Source organism: Amblyomma americanum, chromosome 5 (genome assembly GCF_052857255.1).
Source record: "Amblyomma americanum isolate KBUSLIRL-KWMA chromosome 5, ASM5285725v1, whole genome shotgun sequence".
NCBI classification, from domain to species: Eukaryota; Metazoa; Arthropoda; class Arachnida; order Ixodida; family Ixodidae; genus Amblyomma; species Amblyomma americanum.
In genome coordinates, this window is record NC_135501.1 from 116645768 (window position 1) to 116662362 (window position 16595).

At 45.6% G+C, this 16595-nt stretch overlaps 1 protein-coding gene across 1 annotated transcript in view; it reads right to left on the reverse strand.

The window, feature by feature from the left end:
* The window catches only part of LOC144134135 (A disintegrin and metalloproteinase with thrombospondin motifs like), a 65219-nt gene that overhangs the window by 27494 nt on the left and 21130 nt on the right, over window positions 1–16595 (reverse strand). Inside the window, exons 5-6 of the mRNA XM_077667107.1 lie at window positions 2773–2818; window positions 1608–1719 (exon numbers count right to left, since the gene is read on the reverse strand). Coding sequence (XP_077523233.1) covers window positions 1608–1719; window positions 2773–2818 — 158 coding nt within the window. The remainder of the gene's footprint in view (window positions 1–1607; window positions 1720–2772; window positions 2819–16595) is intronic.

Genomic DNA, 16595 nt, shown 5'->3' on the forward strand with positions numbered 1-16595 from the left:
TGCTTCTTAGCTATAATGAAAACATTTCATATGAAACCCATTACAAGCTCAGAAGTTTTGATTGGTTTCATTCGTACGGGCCGTTCGCGCTGTATTCAACTTTCCTCCCCACTGTGGAGCAAACTATCGCGACCGAACAGAATTTATATACAGCAATAGGTGGTTTAGGGAGATCTTGGAGCCTTTGGCCTTCTGCGAATGCAATCAATGATGTGTCAGCTAGCCTTCACAGGCCCTGCCTGAAAAATAAACAGCATTTTTCTGCACGGCTTTTGGCAGGTAAAATATTCGACACATCAAGATGACGTCATAGAATTGCTAGTATAGCATCATCTTCATTTTTCCGTTCGTTCTTTGCTTTTGCTTGAATATAACAGAATTAGGGACCGTTTTTCAAGAAGTCAAGGCAGTCCTTTTGAAGGTATAGTGACTAGAATATACCGGGCAGTATATTCTGTTTCGATAGTGAAGGCTGCGAATCACATGGCGCTTGGTGCGTGGATGTAACGCATGGCGAGTCTAGCATGCTCGTTGACGCTATGGAGCGTGGAGAGTGCGTGATACTTCCGTGCTGCGCTTAGATTGACGAGCAAACCTCGGGTGTCAACTGCTCTAAGTGCTTTTCACTGGTGCCGCCGCATACGAGAAGCTCTTTTCTATGGTTGTTTATGGACGCCTACAACAGGTGATGCCATGTGTGTGTGGGGGGGACGGGGCAGTTATCGCGACGAGTGAAATGTAAACTCATACATCGTGCGTGCAACCATCGGTAACGCCGTTTCAGTGGAAGCCGGGACGGATCTACTTTGCATGACACGTGGTTCACAGGCGTCTATACAGCTCTGTTGTACTACACAAGCGAAGAAAGTAAACCGCCTAACACCTTTTGCCCAAAGCGTGAGTGCACTGGCCATTGTTTTTTTTTTTTTTGACGAAGGCAGTTTGTTTCACTGTTTAGGCAATATGGGCGAAGTTATAGAGAGCACAGTAGCTGGTATATTCTAACTTATGGTGTACTAGTTCTTAGAGCGCACATCGCGGTGCGCAAAAAAGTTCTTCGCTTCACCTGTCTAAAAACGCCGCTGCATAGCAGGAATTTAATCCCGCAACCTTGGCTTCAGGAGCCGTACACGAGAACTACGGTGGTTGAGCCACCACAGTGGGTATGTTTTGGCTAATGGCGTAAACCTGGGAAAAAGGATGCTCGCTGTTGTGGCGTACTCACTATCTGGTATGCGTCCTAATAGTTGCTGCCAAGAAAAGCAACCAAGCAAGCATCGTTGCCTATCACAACGAGTAACCATTCTTGTCATGCCTCTGCCGTCAGAGGCAGCCCACCGAGAATATATGGAAGCGTAAATGAGCCTCGACGAGAAGCTCCGCTGAAGCAATGCTACAGCTTTCTTTCCATAGTGAACATATTAAACGCGTTTCAAACTTGTGCATACCTTCAATTTTTGTTGTTTTTTTGCCAAGGGAGAGTTCTTCCTTGGCAAAAAAGAACAACAAAAATTGAAGGTGTGCACAGGTCTTAGAAATTCTTCTCTTTTATTTAATGGCGTAGTAAAATCAAGCACCAACATCTGAACTGAGCATAAACTACTCACATGTGTCCGAATTCATGCGCAGCTACCTCAATTCCTGAGAATGAGTTAAACTTGTCCTCGGAAATGAGGGCGTTAGTTCCCCAAACGCACATTCCGCCTAGCGGAGACAGACCTGAAATGCGTGTAAAGAATAGTGCTGTGAATATCAGGATATCGTTCGACTATTGGATTTCTTTTGCTGTCTACTTCGCTCCATATCTGGACTCCAGAAGAAAGGTAAATCTCTGTTATACTATATTGAAAACTATCCAGCAGTTTTTATTAAAAGAGGTCGAAGTGTAGTTCATTATGCATCAGTGCAAAAATTAATCCATAGTAAAGGGTCAGTCAAAATTTCCAATTTTTATAGGGTCTGCTTTCGAGCGCTGTAGTCGGGGCAGTTACGAAACCTCAAAGCCTAAAATATTTGTAGAGGAAGGAGAGGTATCATTCTCACCTCAGAGAGCCTTGATAGCTTTATCGCTATCATAAGTGGCAGGTTATGCCGCTGAATAGCGGACCCTGTGGCCGGAAAATTTTTATCAACCTTGTACTAAATCATCCAACTCAGGGTTTTACTCATATAGCACTACACTCTATTATTAGAGTATAAATTAGCCCAAGCGTTTTCAGCGGTTCAGTCGAGCAAAAATACCATGTGAAAAATTTAAGCATATAGCGTGCTTATTCTTTATGGCGCGAATCGATGTGCACCCACGTTCACTTCAACTATGAACATGATGCTATCAGCAAGGAACTGTTGCCTTCGCTACATGCTCTACCTTCTTGTGCGTAATTGAAACAAGCTGTGATCTAACACACATGTAATAAAGAAACCTGCACACACGCTTGGCTAACTCACCTGCGCAGTTTCGGCACTCAAATAGGATGAACATTGCCTGGCTTTCTTAGAAAGAAAAATTCCTAATCTTGTGAGCGATAAGAGACAGTTAATATTAGGGTTGTGGCCGCATTCACAGTCATTCATTACGATTTTTTTTTTCACGCGTACATTCAGCACAGTCAGAATTGTTGGCATATCTAGCATTGTGCAGATAACGAGTTACGTGTTATTTTGTTCATTTGGTTGCAATAAATTGCCTTGCTCGCTGAGTGTCTGAAAAACCATTTGGTCCCTACCAAGAAACACTGTGGTAGGTTTGTAGGCTGTTTTTCCAGAACTTACCACTTAAAGCTGGCTCCAATACATTGTTTATTAGTCCAATCAAGTCCTCCCTAGAAATTTTATTAGGAAAGTGGAAGGACAGCACAGAAGGACATAAATTACATGTCAGAAAAACTCGGCTTATGATGCTCAGTATATTTCTAAAATTCAGCATGAACACAGTTCACCTAACACAAAAGACAATTCCAAATTCCCGCACACTGAATTGAAGGCAATTAGAACGTCCATAAGACATACTACTTTGGAATGCAACCATCTGCGATTACCATTATTTTCGTCTTTCATTCATCAAATATACAGGGAGCCCCACCTAAATTATCCATGGTTTAGAAATATGCCGCGGCAGTCTGAGATGGCGCGAGCATATGCATGTTGCTAGCTGCTGTGTACAGCCAGTCTATTTTTTTTGTATTGTGCTTAATTGCATGATCAGTCAAAATTAATCAGTCATCTTCGCCAGCAATGAAGATAGATAAAAAAATTCCAATGAGAAAATTATAGAACGGTCCGCCAAACGCCCGGCTGAACAGTTTCTAACTTTTCATCTATTACGTATTGCTACAGGTGCCCGCAAAACACACAAAATACCACGTGGCATGACCGCTTGCATGCTGCGATTGTAGTGCTCTCAAACGTTCTGTATAGGGACGAACATGATGTTGAGAATGGGGCTTCAACCCCAACGGAGGCCACCGGTGTTGAGGACTGCGCTTCGACGCCACCCGCGCCGCCACAGTTGGAGACGGAGGGGACTTGAGAAGGCTGACTTGTTCAGCCCGCAGGTCCCGGCTCCGATTGACGTTGTCGGATTCCGTTAAGGAGGGAGAAAACTGTACAGTAGGTTTATTTACTTTTTTAAAAGCGTAAGAGCTATCTGTCTTAATGCACTCGCGGTAGAGCTTTATGACTCATCTTCCCTAGACACATCAGGTTGAGAACACCCTCACTAGGGTTGGAGTGGCCTGGAACTTATACTTGTTTGCACAAATTCACACCACCGCACATATCGACACTCCGCCGTCACATGCTGAGCCTGGGAGTGAAGAGGATGCCGTCGGTCGGAGTAGTGTCCTCAGGTCAGCTGAAGGTTCCCATGCGTTGCCAAAACTTGTGCTTTATCAGAAGACAACCGACGTGCAAGGACGAACTCAAGCTCGGGAAGATAATTCGAAAAGTTGTAGTTTCTCCCGCGATGCGTGTTATACTTGGGGACTATGCCCGCCAGCGCGCCGCGCTGTTCACAACACCGAAAAGCCACCGGAAACGAGCCCTTTTGTTCCCCAACATAGTCACCGCGATTGGGGAAGTTAACGGCTGCTTGCTCGCTACGGCGGCATCCTTCAGGCCTCCCTGCTTTGTGTCCTATACTCCGACCGGTCAAAGCTCGGTAATTGGAACCAGCTGACACGTGGCTCCATTCCGCGTGGTCCTTGACGGCCGGCCTAAGAACGATCGTCATCGAGTTGCTCGGAGCAACCCGGTAGAAGCATAGTGTTGGCTGCCAACAGGCGAGACTTGCTTTCGCCGCTGCTAAACCAGGCTGGCTGTCGCCGTTCGTAATAGCTCCTCCGGGTCCAAAAAAATCTTGACTGGTCAGCGTTGACAACCGCTGGGCAAGAAGCGATCAGCTTGCGCCCGCGTAGTTTACCTTGCTTGCAACACAAGCTCCCAAGGCAAAACTAGAAGCAGCAAATCATGAACACAGGTAAGCATTGGTGGCACGCTCCAAACAACAAAGCACTGCTCCACACGTAAGCACTCGGAATTAACTAAGGATCCACCAGGCTTCCCTCTAGTGCCAAACAAAATCTTGCTGCAGAATACTGACCCCTTAATTTTGCCCGACTTTAGGGTCAAAGCGAGCGTCCACGTCATGTCTGAGATCGCCAAATACAGACTATATTGTATAATACGCGGTGGTGTGTCAAATCCTACAACATTTTGAAAAGAAACCCGATTCCTTATCAATCAAAGCTCTTATTTTCCTATAACACCAGAATATCGAAATTCTGCTTAAGATTTGCCCCACGCTCCGATTAATGTACGTGTTCTTCTCAAAGAAGCTTGAAAGCTCGAGACTGAGATTCAATGGCCCCAGTTGAACTCTCAAATATGCGACTGCGCATCACAATCTTCACTCATTCCCGTACTGGCTTTTCTTGAACTCTTTAAGTCAATGCTGCCCCTGGTCGCCATAACCTACACACGAAGCTGCTACAGCTGTTCTCCACAAAATTCTGCAGCCTGACTATTCGGTTAATCTTCGAATGACACAAACGACTATCTAACCATGCGCCGCTAAACAAGGGTACGCAAATGCGTATAAATATAGGTATTTTTATTGCCCCTGCATTGCATTAGCTACACTGTCGTTATTGAAGCTACAATCCCTTGGTAACTCAACCAAGTTTGACGCGCCCGAATCTACTGAACACACAAAAGGAAACACGTGCCGCAATTCGGAGACAAAAGCCTTATGCAGTGAACGGTTCCAATTAAGGAATCAACGTCTCATCTACACTACTCTAGCTGGATTCTTGTGAGTGCCCTTGTCATTTGGTAGCACGGCAACTTGACACTCTTCACTGCTAGGTCAATGGCACAATAACCTTTATCGAAGTTATAAGAAAATACAACGATATCTGATGATATCCGATCATTAGCCCAAAAGAAAGTTGCCTTTCTCTCCCCGATTTTATACACATAAAAAAGAGGAATAAAAGAAACAGCTACTTAGAATGGCTACGCGGCGGGAAAGCTGACTCACCACCCAGCGTTGAATTAATTAGTCTTTCAGACGCGCCCGCCGGTGTCGTGCTCTGACTGATTGTCCCGCTGTTGAAGCTTGAAAAAAAGCTAATGATAAAAGCCATTCGTGATTGCGACTGTCACCTTCACAGCCCCTCGACGCGCTCAGAAAAACTTGATAGTGCATGCCAAGTGGATAACCGAGACTACGTAACGTGCTGTGGCCAGCGCGAAAAGCTGCTCGTTGTTCTCGCCCGAAGCAAGCTCGGCTACGCTGTCGCCCTGCGCGCTTCCTGGAATACCGTGCGGAAATTCAAGGATCCATCCTTATTGTAAAGTGCACGCACTAAAGGCGCCTACATACGTGGTCTCAGTTACTTGATGCCCACGCTCGCATCCTCAGAATTTCATGCAACTTAGCACCTCCTGACCCCTCGGGTCGCTTTGCCTGTTTTACAGCGAAAGCTTTACTGGCCGGGAACATGCGATTTCGCCGCAGCGGTGCTCCGAGGAGGCACATGACGTCACAAGACGCGCCTCGCCGCGGATATTTCTCTCTCTCTCTCTTGCTCCCTAGTCAATACTGCGCATGCGCCACTAGTAGCACCGAGCCTCAGGTATTCCACCACTGCGAAGCGCCACGCCTTTCCTCAAAATCCAACTTTAAATTTTCAGTTTTCCCTTTCTTCTTTGCCTCCCTCTTTTATCCCTTCTTTTACGGCGCGGTTCGAGTGTCCGCCGATATATGTGAGATGGTTACTGTGTCATTTCATTTCCTCAAAAACCAGACCAAACAATACAAATCAGCCGTTGGCATTCATAGAGTTTATTGGCGTTGACAACTTTGCAAAGGCCGTTAATTTTCATGAAGGGAAAGGCGCACAACCGGCTCAGTGGGTCAGTGTAGACTTCAATCTCGCTTTTATGTGAGTGGCGTTGGTGTCCAACTACTAAAGCCTTTTCTGATTGCATTCCGCAAACTAGATATGCAGCGCGCCCTCTCTGCCACCTTAGGAGGTGGCATGCAGTTAATAGTTGATCGCGAGAGATTGATCACGAAATGAACGCTGCGTACTACATATTGCTGCATTGCCGCAAGTCAGCCAAAACGCTGTCAGCGCTAATGCATTCAGGCCACATCTCTCTCTCAACACCGCCACATGTTTCAAAGCATGAATGAGGCGTCCACATATACAGGGTGCCAGCTATGCGCCCTTCATTTGCTCAAAGCCGTCGCCGGCTAGAACGTTGTCAACGCCAATGTCAATGAACACAGTCAACGCCGACATCTTTCGCTTTGTATATCCTTATTTAGCTGAGCGAATCCACATTATTTTTTCTCACGGCGTTTTTGTCAGCCGCGCCCAGTCTGAGTCTTATTCCAGGCCGATGCCCTTTGAAACATTTTGCGCCTGCTCTGGTCGGAAAACGCAATCTTCCTTTACCATTACTGTGGTCACTTTTAGAAGCACCTGCCCGTGCCGCCTGACCAGTAACTGTAGCTGCAGATCATAATGTGCGGGGTTAGCAAACATTTTTTCCTTCCTTTTTAATATTATTTTAATGAACAACCACTACCACCACCACCACCAATGCGGGAAGATTTTTCTTTCCCTTCTGCCACATTTCCATCCATGTGTGCTAAAATTAGCACCTGTCTGCGCACCTGAAATTGGGGCTTGACATTTCATACGTTCTGTCTTGGACCTTGCGCTTTTCTTTTTTATCCGCCCAGACGGTTCTGGGTGCGTCTCCTAATCATAACTGCCTTCCTCTAGTTTTTAAGTCGTACCTCGGAAACCTTCATCCAATTCAAAGCTGGCCTCTTTGCCCTGACAGCAAAGTGTCAGCTTCACACAGCTGACAGTTGGGCCTTCACCTGTCGCCGAGTTGGGCATTTCGCTTCCCTGAAGGTAGTCCGCCGCCTGCGTATCGCTCTGAAACGCACTGCCTGTCTAAAATCCGGCTCTCGTCCTCTGTTTCTGCGCGGCTTTCAAAAAATTCGGGGAAGGTGGGACACTTTGTTTACCTAAATTGCAGTGAGGCGATAATCGAAAGTAATTGAAAGCATGTGCGGGCAAAGAATAAACACAAGGTTGACTGATAGAGAAGAGGTCCCAGCAAAATTGAAGTAATGCATTATATTCACAGGATTTCCCAGGGCCTCAAAAAGATTACAGTGAAAATAGGTGTTAAAATTTGCATGTCAGCTCCAGAAAAATTATCCTGCATGTGTAAGAACACATGTCCAGACAAGCAGGATAGGAAGGAATGCTCTGTACGTCATCAGAACACCTTTTTTAACTTGCACCGGTCACGTTATATACAGGTTGCCGCTTTCATGTGGCACGTTGTATATAGGGCAGACAGGCCGGTGCTTAATTAAGTGACTCAGCGAGCACCACACAAATGTTAGAAATCAGGGGCCAGGTAATTTGGTTCGTCACTGCCGTAATCACAAGTGCCGCCTAACTTCGAGGAGTGTTCAGTATTAGGAAAAAATAGGGATAAGAAAACAAGGGAAATAATGGAAGCTGGAGCAATGTAAAAAGAGGGATTGGGAAATTGTATCAGTGATCCTTTGGTGGTATTATTAAGGAAAGACATAGCTTTCTTAGATTCAAGGAGTGGGCGATAGTGTGAAACTTGGTCACTGATTGGTGGTTTTTATTTTTTTATCTCTTCTTTTGACACATCATGACTTTGACCAGGTAATCATTGTTGTAGGTTATACCTGTACCTTACGTGATCTTTATAAGGCTGTCAGCGCCAAATAATGTTCATTTAGTGTTAGCACTCGTGTTGTGTCCCCTCAATTGTGTGCGCTATGGATCCTCATGCTGAATGAGCTGTCGCAGAGGCACACCTAGCTGACTCTGTGACGGCCTGTGTAACCACTTTCTTTTGGCCTCGCTTTGCCGTGTGCCATCCCTGCCAGTTCTGTGCCATTTCAGAAACGTGTGTTGCGGCGCCATGCCTGCCCAACTGGAACATTTAGGGTTCTGTCTGGACGGAGATAGCCTCCCTCTTCGCTGCGTCGTCCCCATTAAACCTCTTGAGCCTTGCGAGCTACCTTTTTCGGACTAGAGGTTAAGCTCTTCTAGCTCCGCTGCTAGTTTCTTCATAGCTTCTTCCTGAGTTCTTTTATACCCCTGTTTCTCTGCCTCTTGTTTCTGCATTTCATTTCCTCAGCTCTTGTCCAATCTCCGCCTCCTTCATTCTTGACTGCGAATTGTCGAATCTCAAGTGCAAGCTCCAATCGCTTTAGATCCTTTTCTTCTTTTTTAGCTTCGCACTTATAGCGTTCCTTATCTTTTTGCCATTCCCGATCAGCTTCCTTTTTCTTTTTACGTGCTTTCTCCTCCCCCTGAATCAAGGTGCACGCATTTACAAGGTCATCGTTAGACTCGTCGTGTTTATAAACGGGCTCACACAGTTCAGTTTTTCTTATTTTGCGTCGTCCCCATTAAACCTCTTGAGCCTTGCGAGCTACCTTTTTCGGACTAGAGGTTAAGCTCTTCTAGCTCCGCTGCTAGTTTCTTCATAGCTTCTTCCTGAGTTCTTTTATACCCCTGTTTCTCTGCCTCTTGTTTCTGCATTTCATTTCCTCAGCTCTTGTCCAATCTCCGCCTCCTTCATTCTTGACTGCGAATTGTCGAATCTCAAGTGCAAGCTCCAATCGCTTTAGATCCTTTTCTTCTTTTTTAGCTTCGCACTTATAGCGTTCCTTATCTTTTTGCCATTCCCGATCAGCTTCCTTTTTCTTTTTACGTGCTTTCTCCTCCCCCTGTACCAAGGTGCACGCATTTACAAGCTGATCGTTAGACTCGTCGTGTTTATAAACGGGCTCACACAGTTCAGTTTTTCTTATTTTGCGTCGTCCCCATTAAACCTCTTGAGCCTTGCGAGCTACCTTTTTCGGACTAGAGGTTAAGCTCTTCTAGCTCCGCTGCTAGTTTCTTCATAGCTTCTTCCTGAGTTCTTTTATACCCCTGTTTCTCTGCCTCTTGTTTCTGCATTTCATTTCCTCCGCTCTTGTCCAATCTCCGCCTCCTTCATTCTTGACTGCGAATTGTCGAATCTCAAGTGCAAGCTCCAATCGCTTTAGATCCTTTTCTTCTTTTTTAGCTTCGCACTTATAGCGTTCCTTATCTTTTTGCCATTCCCGATCAGCTTCCTTTTTCTTTTTACGTGCTTTCTCCTCCCCCTGAATCAAGGTGCACGCATTTACAAGGTCATCGTTAGACTCGTCGTGTTTATAAACGGGCTCACACAGTTCAGTTTTTCTTATTTTGCGTCGTCCCCATTAAACCTCTTGAGCCTTGCGAGCTACCTTTTTCGGACTAGAGGTTAAGCTCTTCTAGCTCCGCTGCTAGTTTCTTCATAGCTTCTTCCTGAGTTCTTTTATACCCCTGTTTCTCTGCCTCTTGTTTCTGCATTTCATTTCCTCAGCTCTTGTCCAATCTCCGCCTCCTTCATTCTTGACTGCGAATTGTCGAATCTCAAGTGCAAGCTCCAATCGCTTTAGATCCTTTTCTTCTTTTTTAGCTTCGCACTTATAGCGTTCCTTATCTTTTTGCCATTCCCGATCAGCTTCCTTTTTCTTTTTACGTGCTTTCTCCTCCCCCTGTACCAAGGTGCACGCATTTACAAGCTGATCGTTAGACTCGTCGTGTTTATAAACGGGCTCACACAGTTCAGTTTTTCTTATTTTGCGTCGTCCCCATTAAACCTCTTGAGCCTTGCGAGCTACCTTTTTCGGACTAGAGGTTAAGCTCTTCTAGCTCCGCTGCTAGTTTCTTCATAGCTTCTTCCTGAGTTCTTTTATACCCCTGTTTCTCTGCCTCTTGTTTCTGCATTTCATTTCCTCAGCTCTTGTCCAATCTCCGCCTCCTTCATTCTTGACTGCGAATTGTCGAATCTCAAGTGCAAGCTCCAATCGCTTTAGATCCTTTTCTTCTTTTTTAGCTTCGCACTTATAGCGTTCCTTATCTTTTTGCCATTCCCGATCAGCTTCCTTTTTCTTTTTACGTGCTTTCTCCTCCCCCTGAATCAAGGTGCACGCATTTACAAGGTCATCGTTAGACTCGTCGTGTTTATAAACGGGCTCACACAGTTCAGTTTTTCTTATTTTGCGTCGTCCCCATTAAACCTCTTGAGCCTTGCGAGCTACCTTTTTCGGACTAGAGGTTAAACTCTTCTAGCTCCGCTGCTAGTTTCTTCATAGCTTCTTCCTGAGTTCTTTTATACCCCTGTTTCTCTGCCTCTTGTTTCTGCATTTCATTTCCTCAGCTCTTGTCCAATCTCCGCCTCCTTCATTCTTGACTGCGAATTGTCGAATCTCAAGTGCAAGCTCCAATCGCTTTAGATCCTTTTCTTCTTTTTTAGCTTCGCACTTATAGCGTTCCTTATCTTTTTGCCATTCCCGATCAGCTTCCTTTTTCTTTTTACGTGCTTTCTCCTCCCCCTGTACCAAGGTGCACGCATTTACAAGCTGATCGTTAGACTCGTCGTGTTTATAAACGGGCTCACACAGTTCAGTTTTTCTTATTTTGCGTCGTCCCCATTAAACCTCTTGAGCCTTGCGAGCTACCTTTTTCGGACTAGAGGTTAAGCTCTTCTAGCTCCGCTGCTAGTTTCTTCATAGCTTCTTCCTGAGTTCTTTTATACCCCTGTTTCTCTGCCTCTTGTTTCTGCATTTCATTTCCTCCGCTCTTGTCCAATCTCCGCCTCCTTCATTCTTGACTGCTAATTGTCGAATCTCAAGTGCGAGCTCCAATCGCTTTAGATCCTTTTCTTCTTTTTTAGCTTAGCACTTATAGCGTTCCTTATTTTTTTTCCACTCCCGATCAGCTTCCTTTTTCTCTTTACGTGCTTTCTCCTCCCCCTGTACCAAGGTGCACGCATTTACAAGCTGATCGTTAGACTCGACGTGTTTATAAACGGGCTCACACAGTTCAGTTTTTCTTATTTTGCGTCGTCCCCATTAAACCTCTTGAGCCTTGCTAGCTACCTTTTTTCGGACAAGAGGTTAAGCTCTTCTAGCTCTGCTGCTAGTTTCTTCACAGCTTCTTCCTGAGTTCTTTTATACTCCTGTTTCTCTGCTACTTGTTTCTGCATTTCATTTCCTCAGCTCTTGTCCAATCTCCGCCTCGTTCATTCTTGACTGCGAATTGTCGAATCTCAATTGCAAGCTCCAATCGCTTTAGATCCTTTTCTTCTTTTTCAGCTTCGCACTTCTAGCGTTCCTTTTCTTTTTGCCACTCCCGATCAGCTTCCTTTTTTTCTTTACGTGCTTTCTCCTCCCCCTGTACCAAGGTGCACGAATTTACAAGCTGATCGTTAGACTCGACGTGTTTATAAACGGGCTCACACAGTTCAGTTTTTCTTATTTTGCTCTGCACTTCTACTGAGAGTTACTCGCATAACAAAAGGAAGTCCGGCTTCGACAATTTCATAAAGTCCATGACAACGTTTTCTCCGCTTTGGATGTGCTATCTTTAAAATGTCATGAGATTAAACCTTCTCAATTGATATACATTTGCCAGTGATTCAAGATTATTCTTTGAAAATCTGAAGAATGGCTAATCATATAGCAAAAGCCGAAACGTTTGCCAGTGGAGAAAGCACGATGTCGCATGGTCCATCCCAGCTGTTGCCAACTAGTGTTAGGAACGGGGCTTCAATCCCACCGCTGGCACGTGTTAATAACGGGGCTTCATCCCCACCGCAGGCCACCAGTGTAGAGTATTGCGCATCAAAGCCACCTGTTCTACCAGAGTTGGAGACGGAGGTGCCCTTAAGTAGGCTGACTCGTTAAGCCCCGGCTCCATATAACGTTGTCGGACTAAGTTAAGGAGGAAGAAAACTGCACACTTGGTTTATATGCATTTTTACAAGCGTAAAAGTAAAACAGGAGCTATTGGAATGCATTCGCGGTCGAGATTTATGACGTTCACCTTCCCTAGATTCCCCAAGTTGACGACGGCCTCGCCGAGGTGGGAGTGGCCTGAAACTCACTTGTTCGCACAAACTCACACCACACCACATATGAACTTGCCCCGGCCACATGTTGAGCCTGGGAGAAAGGAGGATGCCATCGGAGTAATGCCCACTAGCCAGCTGAAGTTTCCCACGCGTTGCCGACACCTGTGTTTTATCGGATGACAACCGACGCGCAAGGCCGAACACAAGGTCTGGAAGAGAAGCCGAAAAGTGGTCGTTTATCCTGTGATGCCGGTGATGGTTGGGGGCGACGCCTGCCGCGGTGCTTACAACGCCGAAGAGCCACCGGTAACAAGCCCCTTTTGTTCCCCGACATAGTCACGGCGATTGGGGAAAATAAAGGCCTCCGCTCTTTCGGGTCCCATACTCATATCGCGCAAAGCTAAGTAATTAAAAGCTGCTGACACCTGGGTTCATTCCGCGTGGTTCTTGATGGCAGGCCTGGGAACGACCACCATCGAGTTGCTCAGAGCTACCCGGTAGAAGCATAAGTGTTGGCTGCCAATACGAGAGAGTTGCTGTCGCCGCTGCTAAACCAGAGTGGCTGTCGCCGTTCGTAACAATTTCATTTAATCCAGTGTGGTGCCGCTTAAAACGCGACTAAGAAGCTATGCATCAGCTGACTGTGCGATTTACGCCAGTGATAACCAGTAACAGTCCTTATCGCTTGCGATGGCGTAAATCCCGTACCCAGGGCCTGCGTCTCAGCATTGTCATCTTCTTAGGCAGGGGCAGCACACCCGGTCAAATGAGCTGTTCGTTTGTAGGTAGAAAATTTGAGAGCACTTCAGTCACGGCGCACAAGCGGGCATGTCGCGTGGCATTCTTATCTATATCGCAGGCATCTGCAGGGAGCGAAAAAAAGCTAATACGTAATAGATGGAAGGTTGGAAACCGTTAAATCGGACTTTTTGAGGAATGTTTGACAGCTTTCTCATTCAACTTTTCATCCATCCTCATTGCTTGCAAATTTGCTTAATTAATCTCGACTAATTATGCAATTAGGTACCATACAAAAATAGCGAAACATTCTTTCTCATTACCTAGCAAAACGCATTTTGGTAGCGTCGCTTTAGAGTGCCGCTGCATATTTTGAAATCATGGCATAAGTTAGCTGGGACACCATGTATAATACCCCTACGAAGCTATGGAAGCAGCGCCAATATTTTTACTCTCCCACAGGTAGGAAAGCACCGGCGACTGGTTCTCCTATTACAAGTTCGATAGGCAAAGATGAAGATGTTTTGAAAACACACAAGCGTGAACCAGCCAAACAGCGCTTCGCGATTGCGTTTGAAAAAAAAATAATACTTCAGCTCGTGACATTCTCAGTGATTAAGCACCCCTGCTCTCTCGCGCATCCATGAGACAACAATAACGACCGTGTTTGGTGCTTCAACCCCGTCTTAGTGGCACACAGGGATAATCACGGATGCTAATTTGATCGTATACCCCATCGCGCTTCGAGAGCTGGAAGTTCAAAGGCCATCTGCGCCGGGTGCCGATGGCGCACCGTCCAAGAATGGCGTACACGCCTGCTTAAATGCTTCTCCCCAGACCCTTGTAGAGACCATCTCTGCAGGCTTTTCCGGTGCCTTGAGGAGTTCATTTTGGCCTCGATAGCTGCTATTTGCCGCTCCACATTGCAAACTGCACAGTTATCGGTGAGCCTTAAAGAATTCCAAGGATTCCAAGACGACGCTGTGGGCTGGGTCCGCACCAGGAAAATCGTCGCCCGTCGTTCCTCTGGGCCTCCTGACGTCACGTGAGATTTTGAGAAAGAACCTTTCTGAGGTGCAGCTGGATAATGTACCTTTACGAGGGCTACCACTGCCTCGCCTGGGCGTCCTCGACTGCAGCTCTGCTCACCACTTTCTCCAACAGGCATGGTGCTTATGACACCCTCTTCATGAAGATCAGGTCGCGAAAGCATGCTCGCGCTGAGGACGGGAAAACACACACACACACACACACACACACACACACACACACACACACACACACACACACACACACACACACACACACACACACACACACACACACACACACACACACACACACACACACACACACACACACACACACACACACACACACACACACACACACACACACACACACACACACACACACACACACACACACACACACACACACACACACACACACACACACACACACACACACACACACACACACACACACACGCACGCACACACACACACACACACACACACACACACACACACACACACACACACACACACACACACACACACACACACACACACACACACACACACACACACACACACACACACACACACACACACACACACACACACACACACACACACACACACACACACACACACACACACACACACACACACACACACACACACACACACACACACACACACACACACACACACACACACACACACACACACACACACACACACACACACACACACACACACACACACACACACACACACACACACACACACACACACACACACACACACACACACACACACACACACACACACACACACACACACACACACACACACACACACACACACACACACACACACACATATATATATATATATATATAAAATCACCAAAAATTGAAGAAACATAACAGGATTTAATTCACGACGTTTCGGCTGGAGGACCAGCCTTATATATATATATATATTAAGTTCGCCAACAGTCACCGAAACCAAGGTGCAAGAGGAATGTTTCTAATTTTTTATAGTTCGTAATGCCATTCAATTGGCTTAAAGAAAATTACTTATAAAGCAGCAGAAAAAACAACCAAGCCGCCGGTGGGATCCGAACTCACAACCTCCGAATATCGCGTCCGGTGCTCTATATTCGGAGGTCGTTGGTTCGGATCCAACCGGCGCCATGATTGTTTTTTCTGCTGCTTTATAAGTAATTTTCTTTAAACCAATTGAATGGCATTAAAAATTATAAAAAAATTAGAAACATTCCTCTTGCACCTTGGTTTCAGTGACTGTTGGCTTCCTTAATATATTTGTCAAATGAGCCCCTCATTTCATTTGTTTCATTATATATATATATATATATATATATATATATATATATATATATATATATATATATATATATATATATATATATATATCAGAAACACCCTTCTCTAGGCTTGCATTATCACTGCCAATCCACGCCACCACTCGATAGTATGTCGTCGACTTCCTGAATGGCCCTGCTCATGTGCTATCCTGGCCAGCCAAGGCACCGACTCGATCCATGCTTTTGCCCATAAGGGCACCTTGTTACATGAAGTGCAATGCGATGCACGACCCTCACATCTTCTGGGACATCTGTCATAGGACAGCGCATTTAATATCAACAAGAATTTGTTGCTGTTTCATCTGCTGCAGGGCTCCAACATCTGGTCCGCAGATTAATTTGTATTTTGAAGCAGAATACAAAACAAATTGTGTCGGATCATCACTCAGTGAAAACTCTCTTCCTTTTTAAAGAATACGGCGAGGAATTTTGTTGAACATATTTTTTATAGTAGAGGTCAGGAATGCTGGGAATCAGGTTGAGGACTCTGCCCATGGAGCGGATGAGGCTAGCAAACTTTACATGGAGGAATAATTAGAGACGACTTCGAGATAATCATGCCGTGTAATGGACATAGTGGTGAATTGTGGCCGAGTCTACAATTAGCCAAGAATGTAAGCTTAGAATTGGAGGTGGTGGTATCATCTTTTATGAGGCTTCGAGGGAAGACACCTGTCGTCTTTTCTCCATGCGGAGTGTGTGCATAAATCAAGAGCACAATCACTTGAATAAGCTTTTCGCTGAAATGTGATTCCTTTACTTTAAGATATCCGCTACTTCTTTTTGCGCCTAATAACGACTTGAAGAGAAAAGCTACAAAAATCTAAGAATTGGTTTCTTGACATATGGTTTCGGCCGTTAGCACACATATCTGGGCAAATGGATGCAACAAAATTTTTCCCGTCTTGATTTCATCTGCGATATCTACAAGCAAAGAGCCAGCTGGGACTACT